The sequence below is a fragment of the Aotus nancymaae genome, unplaced genomic scaffold (assembly GCF_030222135.1).
Source record: "Aotus nancymaae isolate 86718 unplaced genomic scaffold, 86718_ANA_hifiasm-v0.15.2.pri h1tg000019l, whole genome shotgun sequence".
Classification (NCBI taxonomy): Eukaryota; Metazoa; Chordata; class Mammalia; order Primates; family Aotidae; genus Aotus; species Aotus nancymaae.
In genome coordinates this window covers 24,998,520-25,016,945 of record NW_026988431.1, presented here as the reverse complement: position 1 = coordinate 25,016,945, position 18,426 = coordinate 24,998,520, and the positions used below count along the sequence as shown (strand labels likewise).

The following is an 18,426-nucleotide window of genomic DNA, read 5'->3' as shown; positions in this document are numbered from 1 at the left end:
AATGGGTACTAGGCTTAATACATAGATGATAAAATAATCTGTACAACAAACCCCCATGACACAAGTTTACCTATATAATAAATCTGTGCATGTACCCCTGAACTTAAAATACAAGTTAAATAAAAAAGAGAAAGAAAGAAAGAAAGAAAGAAAGAAAGAAAGAAAGAAAGAAAGAAAGAAAGAAAGAAAGAAAAGAAAAGAAACAAACACATGTGGTTTGAGAGTTATTTGAAGAAACAAACCTAACAGATGCTTTTTCTCCCCCTTCCTTTCTGTTGTAAAAAGAGGCATATTCCTCAAAAATATGTAAGAATCTGAAAGCATCCAGCACAGGACTAGGACAAAAATATATAAAGTAGAGTAAACTAGGAGAAATACAGTTGGAAAAAAAATCCAAAAAATAAGAGAATGAATTCATGAGCTACTCTACATACTCAATTTCATTGAATTTAAGCTCTGAAGAAGAGACCTTAATGAAAAGTTACAAGGAAGAAGAGATAAGACAATGTAAAGATACTATGAGAGCTAGCTGAGTTGGGGGAAAAAAGGAAAACTACTAAAGATAAAAACCTAGAAATAACAAAAAGTAGTATAAACATGACTTAAATGGTCAAGAATTTGAAGTCAACACCAGAGAATGAATCTTTAAAAACAGAAGTCAGAGAATGTCATTCCACCCCAAACAGAACTCTCCATTGGTTTTCCACATCACTCAAAGGGCCAAGGCAACAAAAGAGTAAAACAAATTGAAGAAAACATAAATGTCCTTATTTCCTAATTTTTAATCATAAGTCAGACATAATCAAAACCTGAAATATGAACATAGAAGAAAATGACTCTGAAAAGTAATCTCAATCCTTTTATATTTTTTCATGTTAGAGAAATATATTTAGAGAATACGGAACTCTTGCTATGAATATCATTGTAGTTTTTAAAATAAAAAATTATAGTAACTGATGTTATTATATGTTCTTACTAAAGCATACCATGATTTTTCCATAATGCAACTATATTTTACATGACTTTTATATAAATGTTTTTCATATTGTTTAATTTACTTCTTTAAGATTATACCTACTTACTATTATAATGTGGTATTGTTAATTAACATGAAGTGTAAACTCCTACACTAAATTTTCATTACTAACTATAAACAAATTAGCCTAATTTTGTTGACTGTATTTCTCTTCATGTATTTTTTCTCATCTTTACCTAGAAAATTGACCAGATCAAATATCTAGTTTCAATTCTAATTTATAACTCAACTTACCATAAATTCATTATAAGGCTGTTTAGTGGATCCAGAGTTTAAAATCAGGGTTATGGGTATCAGTGAGTTTAACCTGGGCCTCAGCAACAATGGCATTCAAACCAAATTTAAGTAGAACTCCTAGAGCATCTCTATGGACCCTTACAAGTCTATGTACTATATACTGTCTGAACACTTTTCTTCTGCTATTTATTCTGAACTAAAATTTGGATACGATTAGTCTTTTACTACCCTACTATTCTGGAAATCTAAGTAGTAGTACTAACCTACTATTCTCTGGAAATAGATTTTACCAGTTAGCTTATACTTGACTTCTAAAATGTGTAGTATATCTTCTATAAAACTGTCTTAATCAACACTTTTTTTTTTTGAGATGGAATCTCGCTCTGTCGCCCAGGATAGAGTGCAGTGGCACAATCTCTGCTCACTGCAACCTACATCTCCTGAGTTCAAGAGATCCTCCTGCCTCAGCCTCTCAAGTAGCCGGAACTACAGGTGCCCACCACTATGCCTGGCTAATTCTGTATTTTTCGTATAAATAGGGTTTCACCATGTTGGCCAGGCTGGTCTCGAACTCCTGTCCTCAGGTGATCCGCATGCCTCGGCCTCCCAAAATGTGGGATTATAGGCGTGAGCCACAGTACCTGGCCAATCAACTTTTAATTTAAAGAGTTAATGGGAATTTAAAATGGACATAACATGAATGAACTGAAGAAATAGCCACCAACCAAAATTCCTTCCTGATCAGATTTCTGGTTCAGACTTCAAAATCTCTCCTGGATTGGGTGTAGTGGCTCACGCCTGTAATCCCAGCACTTTTGGAGGCTGAGGTGGGTGATTACCTGAGGTCAGGAGTTTGAGACCAGTCTGGCCAACATGGTGAAACCCCATCTCTACTAAAAATACAAAAACCATCTGGGCCTGGAGGTACATGCCTGAAACTCCAGCTACTTGGGAGGCTGAGACAAGAGAATCACTTGTACTTGGTAGGTAGAAGTTGCAGCGAGTCGAGATTATGCCACTGCACTCCAGCCTGGGTAACAGAGGGAGACTCTGTCTCAAAACAAACAAACAAACAAACAAACAAACAAACAAACAAACAACAGTAACAACAAAACAAACCTCTCTTGGTTCCTTCCTGAATTATGCCAAAGGGTATTTTTATAAAAGGCTATGGCAGTTATTTTCTATAGTGTCAACTTTTATAGGTTAGGTACACACCCTGATTACTACTTATCTTCTTGTTAAAACTCTGTTATCCATAAATTATATGAGCCCTTCCTAATTTGCTAAGGGGAGCAAATACCTACCCTGTTCAGGAAGGTATTTATATCATATAAAGCTTTACAGGTTGTTTCTTGATTCCAGAATTTAAAGCATATGAATACACTTCTCCAGAGTATATGGAGTCTATTTTTTTCAACCTTTGTCTTTTATGATTGTGGAAATAAATTCTTTTTCATTTCTCTCCAGTAGGTAAGTCATACCTTCCTTTTTATCATTTCAGAATGTAATAACTGAACTTCAAAACTGATAGGGGAGAATTTTTAAGAAATCATATCTACAAGTCACAGAGAAGATAATTCCTGACATCAAGGAATTTATTTATTTGGCAGAATCAAAAAAGTGAAAGAAAAAAAGAGAACTGTTGCTTAAAAAAATAATGGCCATAATTTTGAATACTACATGCCAGGGACTTTTCTAGGTATCTTAATGACATAGTCTCATTTGCTTCTTCAAGCCTATAAAATTTATATTATTCCCATTTGTTTTTTTTAGATGAAGAAGTTGAGGCTCAGAGAGAAAATAAACTTCAAAAAATCATGGAGGTATTAAGAGGTAAGGTCAGGACTGCATCCAAATCTGCTTGGCAAAAGAGATTGTGCCATTCACATTATCTGTAGTGTCTTTCATGGCAACACAAAGCCTGGTTTATTTATTTATTTTTTGTTGTTTGTAAGTAGAAAGCTAAGGTTCTAGTTTAATAGAAATCTAGTCTTGGATTTTACTCCAGCTAATTTTACTCCAAACTCAAGTAAGTTTTTGTTCTATTTTTCTTAAATTAGAGCCTAACTGGTAAGTCTAAAGAGAAAATAAGTCTAAGGGAGAACCTGAGTAGCACTCACAGGAGACACATCATTCGTCTTCGTCTTTTTTCCCTTTCCACTTACCTTTCAACCCCTAACTCCTACCCATCCCCACCTTTCCCATTCTCATTTCCATTAAAGACTTGAGAAACAGAACAAAATGTAAACAAATTTCTGAAAAGAAGACACAGCCTAAACTTATGTTGTTATAATCACCATCCTAGGCACTATAAATAAATATAGCAGGAAAGCAAAGCAGACTAATCACCAGCCTTCTTGGAGTTTACATTCTGGAGGAGAGAAATTACAGTAAACAAGTAATTTAAAAAGGATGTCAGATAACAATAAGCACTAGAAAAAAAGATAACACAGAAGCAGGGATTAGGTGGTAGTGGTGGTAGTGACCAAGGAAGACCTCGTTGATGAGGTGACATCTGAGCAAGGACATGAAAAGGTTCAGGGTGTAAGTGGCTGAGGAAGAAGGCGGCCAGTGAGGTTAGAGCAGAGTAACAAAGAGAGTAGCAGAACTTGAAGTCAGAAAAAATCTGGGGTGGGGAGACAATATACAGCTCTGAGGCCAATGTAAAAAGTTAATTTTTTTATTCAGAACTGAAAAGAACTAAATTCATCTAAAATTGTATTTTTCCTTTTTAAATAGCTACATGAAATATATTATCTCTTAAAACTGACAAAATATTATAAGTATTTTTTCTGCTGGGCACAATGGCTCACACCTGTAATCCCATCACTTTGGGAAGCCAAGGAAAAAGGATCACCTATGTCCAGGAGTTCAAGATCAGCCTGGCCAGCATGGTGAAACACCAGCTTTACTAAAAATACAAAAATTAGCCAGGCGTGGTGGTGCACACCTGTAGTTCCAGCTACTCAAGAGGCTGAGGCACGAGAACTGCTTGAACCCGGAAGGTTGCAGTGAGCCAGGACTATGCCACTGCACTCCAGCCTGGACAACAGAGCAAGAGACTCCATCTCAAAGGAAAAAAAAGGTATTTTTTTCAAAGGTAAGTTGAAATAGCTTTTTTATAAAAGTATAATGGTTAATTTTATACATGATTTGTACTTGGATTATTCAGAAGAAACTAAGCATTCTCTCAAACACTTATTTCAAAGCTGAAATCTAGATACTATCATCCTCATGATAAGGCTCATCTTACTTACACAGATCAGGAAGTCAACCTTTTATAAGTAACTAAGAATCCTTGTTGCAAACATTCATTTTTAAAAGGAAGAGATTAAGTCAACTTTGAGCATTTGAAAAGCTTCTCATAGGTGTAAAAATGAAAAAGAAAAAAAGAAATCCCTCCATGTGGAATCATATAAAATAATCTTTAGGACAAAACAAAAATAATCAGAATTCTGTCTTAAAATAAAAAATGTAGCAGCAGACTTCTTATCTAAAGTCCTAAACTGTTTCTTGGACAATGTTTGTATAGAAAATTCCATAAAATCATGTCGAATTAATTTATATTATTAAAATAAATAATTTTTTTCAACCTACTCAGTTCTTATCTTGAGTAAATTTTAGCTGAAAATTAATGAGGAACAAGCATCTTCAGGGAAGAACATCAGCAGTGAAATTATTCATAATCAACAAAATATAAGCCAGGTCCATATTTAACCATATTTAATTTTATATGATCATAAAATCTGTTACAGAAATAAGGCATTTTTTAAAAATTAGATTGACTTTAAAATTTTTAAGAATTTGTAATAGCAAAACTCTGTTTGGGTTATTATTAATGAAACCTTCACACAAAATCTCTCCCTTTGAGCCCTCCTTTCCACAGACTATCAAAGGAATACTACTACATATCCAATTTCATTATGCATATATTTGTGCAATTTGGCAACACAATCTCAAACCAATGACATACATCCTTTCCCAATAAATAACATTACAATCACCTGGCTATAACACAAGTATTTCTAAACACTGTCTGTTTGCCCTTTTTGGGACTGTAGGTAGTCTGACCACAATAGGAGCTATTCTATTATAGAGAGTTCTAGTATTACTTCATATTGTAATAGTTTAGAAAAAATATTAAAGGAGTATAATTGACTAAAAATATTTTACATGCTCTCAAGTGGGGTTAGATAAAACCTATTTGAACACAGAAATCTTTCTGGCATTGCCTTCAAAATATATCTACTATGAGATTATTTCTTACTGTCTCCACTGTTGTACTTGGTATAAGCCACCATTACCTCCCCCTCGGAGAACTGCAACCATCTTTTATAATTCTGTGCTCAATGAGGCCTATTATAACTGCTCTATATAACACCTGATATACACCAGGCACCTTGGCTCACGCCTGTAATCCCAGCACTTTTTGAGGCCGAGGCTGGCGGATCACAAGGTCAGGAAATCAAGACCATCCTGGCCAACATGGTAAAACCCAGTCTCTACTAAAAATACAAAAATTAGCTGGGCATGGTGGCATGTGCCTGTAAATCTTAGCTACTCCAGAGGCTGAGGCAGAAGAATCGCTTGAACCAGGGAGTTGGAGGTTGCAGTGAGTTGAGATAGCACCCAGTTTGGTGATAGAGTGAAACTCCATCTCAAAAACAAAACCAAAAAAACCCCAGAAAAACAAATATCCTATATATAGTGCTTATCCTACCCCCATTATCCTAATCTACCTTTTCATTTTTTTCAAAGCACTTATCATCATTTAATATATTATAAAATTCACTTTTATTGCTTGTTTTTCTTTATCAGAGTATAAGCTCCAAGAGGGCAGCAATCTTTGTTTTGTTCTTTAATGTACTCTAAGCACCCAGAAAAAGATATGTGATCAGTATAGAATAAATACAAAAATAAGTTTCAGCTGATAAAACAAATATGAACAACCAGGTCATGCAGTAAGTAGTCAATTATGATTGAGAAACATTAAGAATAACAAAAATATACATAATATGTTCTTATTACTCAGAGGTTACCATACCAGATAAAATAAGAAGTTCAATGATTTCTGCATCTCCAAGATAAGCTGCAGCGTGCAATGGGGTTCGCTTTTCATTGTCCTGTGACAATAAGGCGGGAAATAAGTTTTAAAATAAGGTTAATTTTAATAATAGTTTAAATAACCACCACAACAACCCCCCACCTCAAGCCATTATTAACTATCAACTTATTACTTCTACAACTTTAGCCCGGTCTACAAGTCCCAATTGGAAAAAAAAAAAAAAAAAGGGTGTGACTAGCCTGGGCAACACAGTAAGACCTTGTCTCTACAAAAATGTTTTTTAACAATTAGCCAGGCATGGTAGCATGCACATACAGTTCCAGCTAGGAGAATCACTTGAGCCTGCGAGTGAATGAGGCTGCAGTGAGTCATGACTGCACCACTGCACTCTAGCCTGGGTAACAGAGCAGGACTTGGTATCTATTAAAAACAAACAAACAAAAAACAAAGCAAAACTACAGGGTATTTCCTTGCTAAGACAAAAGCCTGAAAAGAAATACTTGACCTTAAAGTAGTGATATGAAGTGCAGCAAAAAATAAAAATAAAAATTTAAAAATGACATAGAAATAGCTTCTTTGAATAAAGATGCTTGTGCTGCTGATATATACAGGAAAACTTTACTTCATACTAATCTTTTCTTTTTGTCAGTGTATTTCTGCAGTTTTACAGTTTAGAACTTGTGAACCTAATTGAATAAAATAAACCTTAACAACCCCAAAGATTTGCTTATCAAAATGTTTCCACAAGAGTACTCTTAAGGACAAAAAGAAGAAAACATTTCTGGGGATTTGACATTATACTTTAAAGCAATTTTAAGTTTTTTCTTGACATTCCTGCCAGTTTTACTTTCATCTCCAAAATATATTCATGTCTGTTTCAATATAAAAAATACATACTCCTCAAAATCCTGCTCCAGGAAAAGAAGCTACCTCTAATGCATGTTTCATGGATCTCCTCCCAGAAAACAACAGTGCTCTCCAGTTCAAGATGCAAGGTTTTAGAGTAATGTCAAATTCAAGAATTTTTAATTCATAAATACCCAAACCAAAGTTGCAACAGAGTATTACTGAGTTGGCTGCATTTGAAAAAACTATTGAGAAATACTTATATTGAAATTTACATCCTTCATTTTTGATTAAGGCTTTTGTGACAAAAAATGTTAGTTGTTTTCCACTATGTTCTTCCCTTTGTCCACAGGAATAAAATTTCAGCTGGTCACTTAGCCACCCAGTGAGAGAATAGAGTTCCTAGCCCCCCTTGAAGTTGTTACTTAGTGTGGACCATTGGTATGTGAGTGGAAATTAATAATGGGCAGCACAACTTCCAAGTCATCTTTAACTTAAAAGACAACTACTATAGAAGTGGGCTAATTATTTCCCACTTCCCACAGGGTGGAAGGCACATGTGAAACTAAGCCCCTCTGACCATGTAAATGCAAGCCAACATATTAGCATGCTGTCAAGCAACAAGATCTGGAATAAATAATCTTAGAGAAAAGAGCTGCCCCACCAGCTTGGATCACTGACTTTCAGGCTGTTAAGAAAAATAAACATATTTAAAGTAGGTGCTATACTGTGGGGCCTCTTACCATATTAGAATACTACTACAGTTTTCAAGATTTAAACAAATGAAAAACTTATTACTTCATTTTGTAGTAATTTTCTAGTTTGGGAATCCGTTAATTACTTTAAGAAAAAAATAGTTGAACCATCAAGAATTAAAGTAAAAACCTGCTTGCTAGGCAAAAAAGGGATTAAATATCTATAGGCAATCCAAAAAAGGCTTAGCTGTAGCATATGACGTTATTATAAAGGCGTATCTTAACATTTCGGAGGCTGAGGCAGGAGGATCACTTGAGACCAGGAGTTCTACATTAGCCTGGGCAACATAGTGAGACTTTATCTCTACAAAAAACCAAGTGAATAAATTAGCTGGTGGCATGCACCTGCCGAGTAGCTAGGAGGATGGCTTGAGTCCAGGAGATTGAGGCTGCTGTGAGCTAAGACCATGCCATTGCACTCCAGCCTGGGTAACAGAGCAAGATCTTATCTGGCTGGGAGGGGGGTGAAGGAAAATGTATGTAACATATAATTATCACTGGTCTCTTCAAACATTTCTTCCTATAATTTTAATATTGCTTTTGTCCTTAAAATAGTAACAGGTGTTCCAGTAAAAGGAGGTTGATACAGTGCCAATAATGTTAAATTGTTCAATAAGCTGAGTTCTTTCTCTAACCACAATTATAAGACCTTGTTTTTTATTCCATTATATATCACCCAAGGAAACAGAATGCTCTGCACAGAAATTATTCAACAAACGAGTGTTGAAAGAGCTAACTCAGGATCACTAAAGTAACAGGATACATGCAAAGATGAGTTCTAATTTAGTCATTTTTTAAAGAAAAGATCATTTGCCTAGGCTTTTCACTGTTACTCATTAACACAGCAAACTTCCTAGAGTGTTTAAATATGAGCAGATTTAGTCAAATTGAGAAACATACTGCACCAGATAAACCACACACACAGCAAAACAACACAGAAAGTGAGTCATCTATGTGTGAGATGTCTGGAATTCTATGACTCAGTGCCTCTCGAATCCCATTTACGTGTTTTATGATTCATATGAACACAGTCTTTCTTCTCTACAAATCAATTTGAAGAAAAGGGAGACATAAAACTGGTTAATTTTGAAAGAAAGAGTTTATATATCATACTTTACTACAGTTAAACATTAAAGATTAGGTAATAAAATATTTAAGATTTCTTTTAGCAAAATGTATTAAAATTAAAAAGTGACTATCCCCTTAGACACAGTAATTCCATTTTAAGGTGTTTTTTAAAAAAAGCCCACATGTCCAGATAAAATGATTAAGCACATTTATTGAATCACTGTAGGAGGCAAAATGCCAGAAACAACTTAAATGCCTGCTAAATGGTTACCTAAAATTATAAAACACAAGAAGCGTTAATTAATCTTTATTTAACTGACTCACATGATTAACCAATATCCTTGGCTTCTGGAGGAAAATTAATAGATGCTTTGGCACATTAAATATTTTGACTAGCAGTATACCACTAATAAGCCCACACATTTTTGCTCCTATGATGGGGTATGGTTATCAAGGGTAAGATGTGTTTGTTACCACAACTGAAGAATCAATACAAGCGAACTACTGAAAGAAGGAAAGCGCTATTGAATTGGGTATGGCTAAGACAACCAGAAACACTAAGGCAAACAGTAAACAGTAAAAACCTTAGGAGTTTTGCCCTAAGATTGTTTCTTAAGGGTTTAATTTCTCATACAGCTACAGAAACTCAAAATGGAAGTTATAGATAATGCATTGTGAGTATAGTCTGAGCAAGAAAGAGAACACTGAACACCTGTCAGTGGACTCCACATCCAATGAAAAAGCTTTGGCCTAATTTAAAAAAAAAAGCTGGAAAATACAGTCACAATGAAATGCTCAGAGATCACTTTTTACAATTCCCAACTACCATATACCTGATGAGAGACCTTCTAGTTGTACATCTACACAATGAAATCCTACGCTTCCAATATAAAAGAAGCAGATCTCAGTGTTCCTTATCAATGGAACAATCTCTAAAGCACAGCATTAAACAAAAATGCAGACTCAGAACCACTGTAGTTAAAAGGTTCTGCATATCCTTAGGCTTGAATATGTATGAAATATCTCTGGAATACTACTCAAAAAATGAATACAGTGATTGTCCCTGGGGAAGAAAGTTTGTTGACTAGGATTTGAAGTGTGTAAAAAAGTTATTTTTCATTATATCTAGTCTTCTACAGGTACATGTTTTACAAAGTAAAAAAAGAAAAAGTTAAAAATAACATATTCAATCAACAGAAAAGCATCATAATAAAAAAATCTAAAAATAATTTCCAATAACCAGGCATTTTGTAAGTACTAGGTGTCTATTAAATTTCTTTTTTAGTAAGTCAGTTTGTTTAGAAGCCATTAGATCTCAATGTAGTGTTCCAAAATAACCCCAAATTATTAAATACACATCAGACTGAAGTTTTCAAACTCATTCAATCATATATATTTTTTAAAAATTTTCTCTAAGTTCTGGGATGTATGTGCAGAACATGCAAGTTTGTAAAATAGGTACACATTTGCCATGATGATTTGCTGCATCGATCAACCTGTCATCTAGGTTTTAAGCTCCGCCTGCATTAGGTATTTGTCCTAATGCTTTCCATTCCCTTTCCCCCTACACCCAACAGGCCCCAGTGTGTGAGGTTCCCCTCCCTCTGTCCATGTGTTCTCATTGTTCAACTCCCACTTATGAGTGAGAACATGTGGTGTCTGGTTTTCTGTTCCTGTTAGTTTGCTGAGAATGACGGTTTCCAGCTTCATACATGTCCCTGCAAAGGACATGAACTCATTCTTTTTTATGGCTGCATTGTTTCCCATGATGTATATGTGGCACATTTTCTTTATCCAGTCTATCATCGATGGGCATTTGGGTTGTTTCCAAGTCTTTGCTATTGTAAATAGTGCTGTAATAAACATACATGTGGATATGTCTTTATAGAATGTCAATCGTATATTTTTAAGAAAATACATTTTTCTTACAGTTCTTATATAAGTGCTATGAAAGGTATTTTGTGCATATGATTAGGACTACAAGAATGCTCCCCAAATTTTAAAAAAAATTGTTTTAGCTCTTATAGCAATTATCCTGAAAGACAGAAGATGAAATACATCAGAATGCCTAAATGAGATCAATGATTGTTAACTACTCTGGAGTTGGGTCATAGGCAAGAGCTGAGCCAGTGCATTAGTGAAGTGCTACACAAGTAGTCGTAAGATGAGAGAATTTCTTTGTGGTGATGGAATGGTTCTGTATCTTGAGTGTGCTGGTGGTTATACATGTGTCAAAATGCCATAGATTCATGCACAAAGCCATCACCACAATTACTACATACCACACACAACTCCTCTCCCCCAAATGAGTGCTTGCAACAACTGCTGAAATCAAAGTAAGGTCTGTAGTCTAGTTAGGTGTATTGTGTCAATACCAATTTCCTGGTTTTGATAATGCACTAAAAGTAATCACCACTGAAGGAATCTCATGATGAAAACATGGGGCTGCTCCATACCATCTGCAACTTCTGGTATGTTTATAATTTCTTCAAAATAAGTTTTAAAAAAGTATTCAGAAGCACCCTGAATTATTCTTTATTTATATGTATGTTACAATGAACCCTAAAAGCAAGCTAAAAAAAACACCAGGGAAGCTTAGATAACTTAGGAAGAAATGAGGCTGTGAGAAAATGAATCTATGGTGGGATGCCAAGCTCAGGACAGGAAAAGGGTTAGATCCATGAGGTGGCTTAAATCAAATCTGGAACTAAGACTGCATTTGTACATTTTCAGTGGAAGTTTTACCTTAATGCAGATTTCAAGATCAAGCTCTAAGAGGAAACATATAAAGTAGGATAATAGGGAAGTGAAAAGAAAGAAACGACAAAGTGAAAGATAGAGTATTTGTTCAAGGCAAAATACTTAAAAGTGACTCCGAATTTACCCATTTAGGTTGGATTCAATGACAACCTTTATTGCAATGATACAGGTCTGTAATTCTGCCGTTGTCCAGGTCTTGAAAATGTTCATGTACATTAGCTATAACTCCTTAGGAAGACTAGTAGCAATAGAAAACAAAACAATTAACACTTACCTAGTGCTTACTTTCTGCTAGAACTGCTTTAAGTACTTACCCCATAGGGCTAAGTATGCAATTATATCCCCTTATTTTATAGAGAAGGAAATCAAAACATAGAAAAGTTTAAGAAACTCATTCAAGATCACAGGTAGTGGCAGAATCAGACTCCAGCACAGGTAGCTGGACTCTGAGGTGCATGTTGTTAATGTATTATGCTGCCTCTATTTATAATATTCCTCTATCTGTTTAACCACAGTCCACTTAAAACTAATCATTCTCCCCCAAAATATTCTGTGGTCTGACTTCACTTTTTCTCATTGATAGTGGCACAGTTTTCCTTGTGTTTTTCTTTCCTTTCTCTATTTTTCCCATTTACAGCTAATAGTCGCTCTCTTTCCTGCCCCTAACATGATGCTTTTTTCTTCTATTCCTATCAGCTAAAACTTCCCTGCTAATATTTACATATCATCAATGCTCAGGTTATGGTCCCCAGAACTCAGTTAGACCTGGCTAGGACTCATGAGATCCACTCTTTTTCCCCTTTATGAAGTAAGTTTTGATTATCTATCTGTCCTTGAGATCTGCACTCAGGGAAGCCTCATGGTGAACCTCAGTCTTAAGGATGTAACTCTGTTAAGATACTGGAGAATATCTATAGCTGCTTCAAGCAAGACAATTCTGGCTACTTTGGTGCAGAAGTGATGGTTAGCAGCTTTACAGCTATTTGGGAGAATATTTATGTTATGTTTTTAGTTAACTTCATTTTTAAATTTACTACCACTCTTCTAGGATCTTATCTCATTCTCAGATCACATTAGAGATCCAACTGGCTTAGCTGGCAGCAGATAAGAGTTGGAAACAATTTCACTTTCATTATCTCATTTGCAACACTGCTCAATCACCTTTACTGGCTGTTGTCACCATCACCAATCACCTCCATTATGCCTCCTTAACCTGATATTCAAAAACTATTAACCAATAGCTGGAACCGTAACAGTAACAGAATATATGGCTTATTTTCATCTTTACATATATTCCCTCTGGCCAGATGCCTTTCCACTACCCAAATCCCCTCTACTCTTCAAGGTCAAGTTCGGTTTCTATTTCCTTCACAAAGTCTTCAGGACCATGTCAGTCCACTGAGATTTCTCTATCCTATGCTCCTATTACAACATTATTATCTGTACCATATAAGGTGGCATTCTTGTTACTACTCAATTTTGGGTTTATGTCATGGCTTCATAATTAGGTAAAAAGTATCTAGAGAAAACAACTGTCCACGTCCATACATTACCTGGCTGAAAGTTATGTAGCTTATAGGCCTAGAAAGGATCTAACAAATTAAAATGGCAGAAACAATTTAGGAGGAATATAATGAAGTTGGGGGCCTCACACCGTTTGATTGCAACAACTACGATAAAAGTGAAGTAATCAAGGCAGGGTGGTAAGAGAAAAAAGGCAGACATGACCAGAGTAGAGTCTAGAAACAAACCCATACAAGTATGATTGATTTTTAACTGAAGTACCAAGGCAATTCAATGTAGAAATAATCTTTTCAACAAATGGCCCTGGATAACCACATGCCAAAAAATTAGCCTCCATCTATACCTAACACCTAATGTAAATATTAACTAAAAATACAAAAAATAGCCAGGTGTGGTGGCATATGCCTGTAGCTCCAGCTACTTGGGAGGCTGAGGCAGGAGAATTCCTTGAACCTGGGAGGCAGAGGTTGCAGTGAGCCAAGATTGTGCCATTTCTCTCCAGCCTGAGTGACAGAGCAAGACTCTGTCTCAAAACAAACAAACAAACAAACAAACAAACAAACATAACTTTAAAGGAATCACAGAACTATCTCCCAAATCTAAAATTATTAAACTTAGGAGAAAATAGTGGGTTGTATAAACAGCTCTTAGACACAATACCAAAAGCAAAATCCATGAAGTTAATGAACTAAAGTTCATCAAAATGAAACTTCCGTAGTGAGAAAGACACACTTAAGAGGATAAAAAGACAAAGCATACACTGAGAGAAAATATTTGCAAATCACAGATCTGACAGAGAAACTGAATTCAATATATAAAGATCTCTTAAAACTCAAAAAAAACCGTTTCACTCAACGAAATATGGGCATTTAAATTATGCTAAGACAATATGGTACCTATTTGGAAAAGAACAAAAACAAAAACCAAACCCAAACTACTACCTCACATTACATGTATGATTTAACTGCAAATATAATACAAAACTAAATGTAAACAGCAAAATGTTAAAAGCCCTCATATGAATATGGAATATTATCTTGACAACTCAAGTTAAGGAAAGACTTCTGAAATAAGACATTAAAAGTATTAACTATTTTAAAAAAAAACAACTGAAAAACAAGGCACAAAAAATTAAGACCTCATGTTAATGACATCATAAAGAATTTTGAAAAGACAAGTTGGAATGGCAGAAGATATCTGTAACATCCGCAGTTCAAAAAGACCTGCTGCAAATTAATAAAAGACAACTCAAAAGAAAAACAGGCAGGAGATTTATTTATTTATTTATAAGACAGAGTCTGAATCTGTCGCCAAGGGTTCTCACTCTATTGCTCCAGGGTTCAAGTGATTCTCCTGCCTCATGCTCCCTAGTAGCTGGGACTACAGGCACCTACCACCATGCCTGGCTAATTTTTTTTTTTTTTTTTGAGACGGAGTTTCGCTCTTGTTACCCAGGCTGGAGTGCAATGGCACGATCTCGGCTCACCGCATCCTCCGCCTCCCGGGTTCAGGCAATTCTCCTGCCTCAGCCTCCTGAGTAGCTGGGATTACAGGCACGCGCCACCGTGCCCAGCTAAGTTTTTGCATTTTTAGTACAGATGGGGTTTCATGTTGGCCAGGCTGGTCTCGAACTCCTGACCTCAAATGAACCACACACCTTGGTCTCTTAAAGTGCTGGGATTACAGGTGTGAGCCACCATGCCTGGCTCAGGAGATTTAACAGTACTTCATAAAAGAGGCTGGCCTATATGCATGTCTAACAAACATATAAAAGGTGCCTGAAACCATCATTAAAAAAGCAAGCTAAAATAACAACATACAAGTATGTAGGAGGAAAGATCAGTTTTTTTCCTTCTACTCACACACCACTCTATACAAAACTGATACTTGATGTGTGAAGGTTATTTCCTCATACAACAAAGCAATTCCCTGGAGGACACCAGCTGGGTGTACCCTAATTCCATTCAATCCTGATACCATCTACCTGAAGATAGCATCAGATCTCAAAGTGAGTGCTCAGTCCCATTAGACTCCCCCTTACTTCAATGCCAGTCCCGAGTAGTAGGTTTTCACCTATACCTCTCACCAACTGGCTATAAATTGAGGTTCTAACTACCTCCTTCTCACATTTAATTTGATGGAGGAACTCAAATATAATCTGGGAACACTTTACTTATATTTATTGGTTTATTAATAAAGAACACAAAAAAGGTTACAGATGAACAGCCAGATGAAAGAGATGTATAAGGCACGCAGCTTCCATGCAAGAGAAAGAAATTTCTATTTCCTCTCTGGGTACACCACCCTCCAGGAACCTCCACATGTTGTTTCTGGAAAAGCCCTGAACCCAGTCCTTTTGAGCTTTTATGGAGGATTCATTACATAAGCATGATTGATTAAATAACTGGCTACTGGTGACCAACTCAACATTCAGTCCCTCTTCTCTCTCTAGAGGTTGGGAAGTAGGGGGCATGAAAAGTTCATGCTTTGATCTTTCAGGTGACAAGCCCTCATCTTGAAGGTATCTGAGGGGCCTCTAGCCACCAATCACCTCATAAGCATACAAAAGACAGTTATCACCCCAGAAATTCCAATGGTTTTTAAAAAGCTATATGCTAGGAAACTGTACTATGTCCAAATAAACACTTTACCTTATGGTACACTACATACTTCAAAAACAAAGAATGTAGTCCAAAGATGTGAACCAATTAAGAATTCTCACACAGTCCTCACAGTTTAAGTTGTTTAATAATATGACATTATCAAGTAAAGCTGAATATATGTATGACCAAGTACTTACGACATAGAAATGCATGCTTATGTGTATCAGAAGACATGTTTACAAATAGCTGCATTGTTCAAAATAGAAAAAAATGTGTAACAACCCAATTATCCATTAACAGCAGAATGGATAAACTGTGTTGGCTACATTCAGTGGAATCAGGTAAATTTTTAAAACAAAACAGCATTGCACAAAAGAACCCAGACTCAAAGAATATATATTATATGATCCATTTGATTCAAAATATGCAAAACTAAATTATATTGCTTAGGGAAGAAAAAGTAGGTGGCAAAATTATAAAGAAAACCAAAAGAGACTGTTACAAAAATTTACTGGTTACACTGAGGGGTGGGGTGAAAAGTTTTGATCATAAAGTGGTCACCAACAACGGCACTTCTGAGGTGCTAACAATGTTGTTTTCGGATCTGGGTAGTGGTTACATTTACATATTCATTAAAATTACATTTGTTTTACATAATTTAAGTTAATTATATTTCCAAATTTTAAAAAGGTTAAAAGAAAGAAGGAAAAAAAGTTGGTTATGAAAGTTTAACCATTCTTCCAAAATATCAATTAAAACACATCTGAATTAAGAGGTAAAATATATCAAAGAATTGACAGAGACAAAGGCTCTGAAATATTTCCAGCCTAAGAACAGTAGTTTCTTTTGTTGGTTTGGGAAATTTTGTTCTCCTGAACTAATGTTCAAAATAAAAAAAAAGAGTCACCTGAAAACTGAAAAAACTACTTATCCTAATTTATATACCCATGCCCCCTCCCCCAATCACCAATTTGGTTCTACAAGGAATCAGGAATAAAAGTAAAAATTTTATTACCAGAGATCACTGCAAGGCAATTGGGGGTGGCGGGGGGAGGGGGACGGAAAATCTATGTAAATAAAACCTCAAACCCTCACTGTACATATTTATCTTCCAAACCAATGATGAAACCTTGACCTGCACAGTATTTGTAACTGTTACTTTATTTCTCATATACATAGACACATATGTTCTAAATGATGACTTTATTATTTTTTGAGCGAGTCATATCAACTGCCTAAGTACAATTAAGCTAAACAGGCTTCTTTTTAAATAAATTTGAAACACAAAGGCCTAAACAAAACACACGTGTACCTGAAATATGAAGAAAGACAGTATTCTCTTAAGAAATAATAACTTTGCTATCATTTGCAGTTTTCTGTTTATGGTCTGTCAGATCATTGACTTCAGAGGGGCAACTGAGACAGCTGACTGCTCCCATCACCAAAACCAAACTACAAACACACACACCCACACCCATACCCTCTTTCTGCCCTATCCCCCTCAATGCTCACACATAATATAACCAAATACCTTTAGATTATACACTTGCTAAAGTCAGGGGCTGTGTCTTCTTTTTATTCATTCATTTCTAACACTTTTTAAATAGCTACTATTTACCATACTCTGGGTATAAAAGCAGGAAATAAGTCAAACAAGATTTCTATATCCAGAGTTTAAAGGGATATGATGACTGTTACAAGGAAGAAGTTCAGAGTGCTATGGACACGTATTAGGCTAATGTAATACTAGCTGGGAGACCAGGAAAGGAGTTCCAGAAAAAGATACTTATGTATGATAGTCTTTTTCTATTACTGCATAACAAATTACCAGAGGTCCAACAGCCTAAAACAGGTTATCTTTTAGTTCACAGTTTTAAAGGACAGTAGTTTGGCATAGTGTGACTGGGTTCTCTGCTGAGGATGACACAAAGTTGAAATCAAGGTGTTGATGGGCTATGTTCTCACCTGAAAGCCTGACTAAAAAAAGAAAAAAAATCTGTGTTTTGGTTCATTCAGTCAACAGTCAGTTCTTTTTTCTTCTAAGATCTCCATTTTCCTTCCTGGTTGTCAGCCAGAGGTCACCCTCCAGTCACAGATAATGCCTATGTTCTTACCATATGGTTCCCTCCATCTTCAAAGCTAGCAACAGAGAATATCCTTCACATCAAATCCCTCTCATACTTCTAATCTACTCCCTTTGTTATGAACTCTAGACTCAGATTTAAAGAGTTCATGTGATTAGGGCAGACCTATCTAGATAATGTCACTTACCCAGAGCCAGCTTTGTGCTCTGCCAGATGACATAAACTAATCAGGAATGATACCTGATATGGTTTGGCTCTGTGTCCCCAGGCTAATCTCACCTTGAATTGTAATAATCCCTATGTGGCAAGGATGGGTCTAGGTAGAGGCAAATGAATCATGGGGGGCAGTTTTCCCCATGTTGTTCTCATGATAATGAATCAGTCTCAGGATATCTGATGGTTTTCTAAGTGTGTGGCATTTGCTCTCCTGGCAGTCATTCTCTGT

The 18,426-nt window shown here is 35.8% G+C and overlaps 1 protein-coding gene across 15 annotated transcripts in view; it reads right to left on the bottom strand.

Annotated features, from left to right (window-relative positions):
* Positions 1 to 18,426, bottom strand: part of ANKRD28 (ankyrin repeat domain 28) — a 200,461-nt gene that overhangs the window by 87,596 nt on the left and 94,439 nt on the right. For all 15 annotated transcript variants that reach the window (XR_002479185.2, XR_010343446.1, XM_012466765.3 and 12 more), the window contains one exon: positions 6,321 to 6,399. Coding sequence is in view for 11 of the 15 variants with exons in the window: in XM_012466765.3 (XP_012322188.1) it covers positions 6,321 to 6,399 (79 nt within the window). In the remaining 4 variants the exon portion in view is untranslated. The remainder of the gene's footprint in view (positions 1 to 6,320; positions 6,400 to 18,426) is intronic.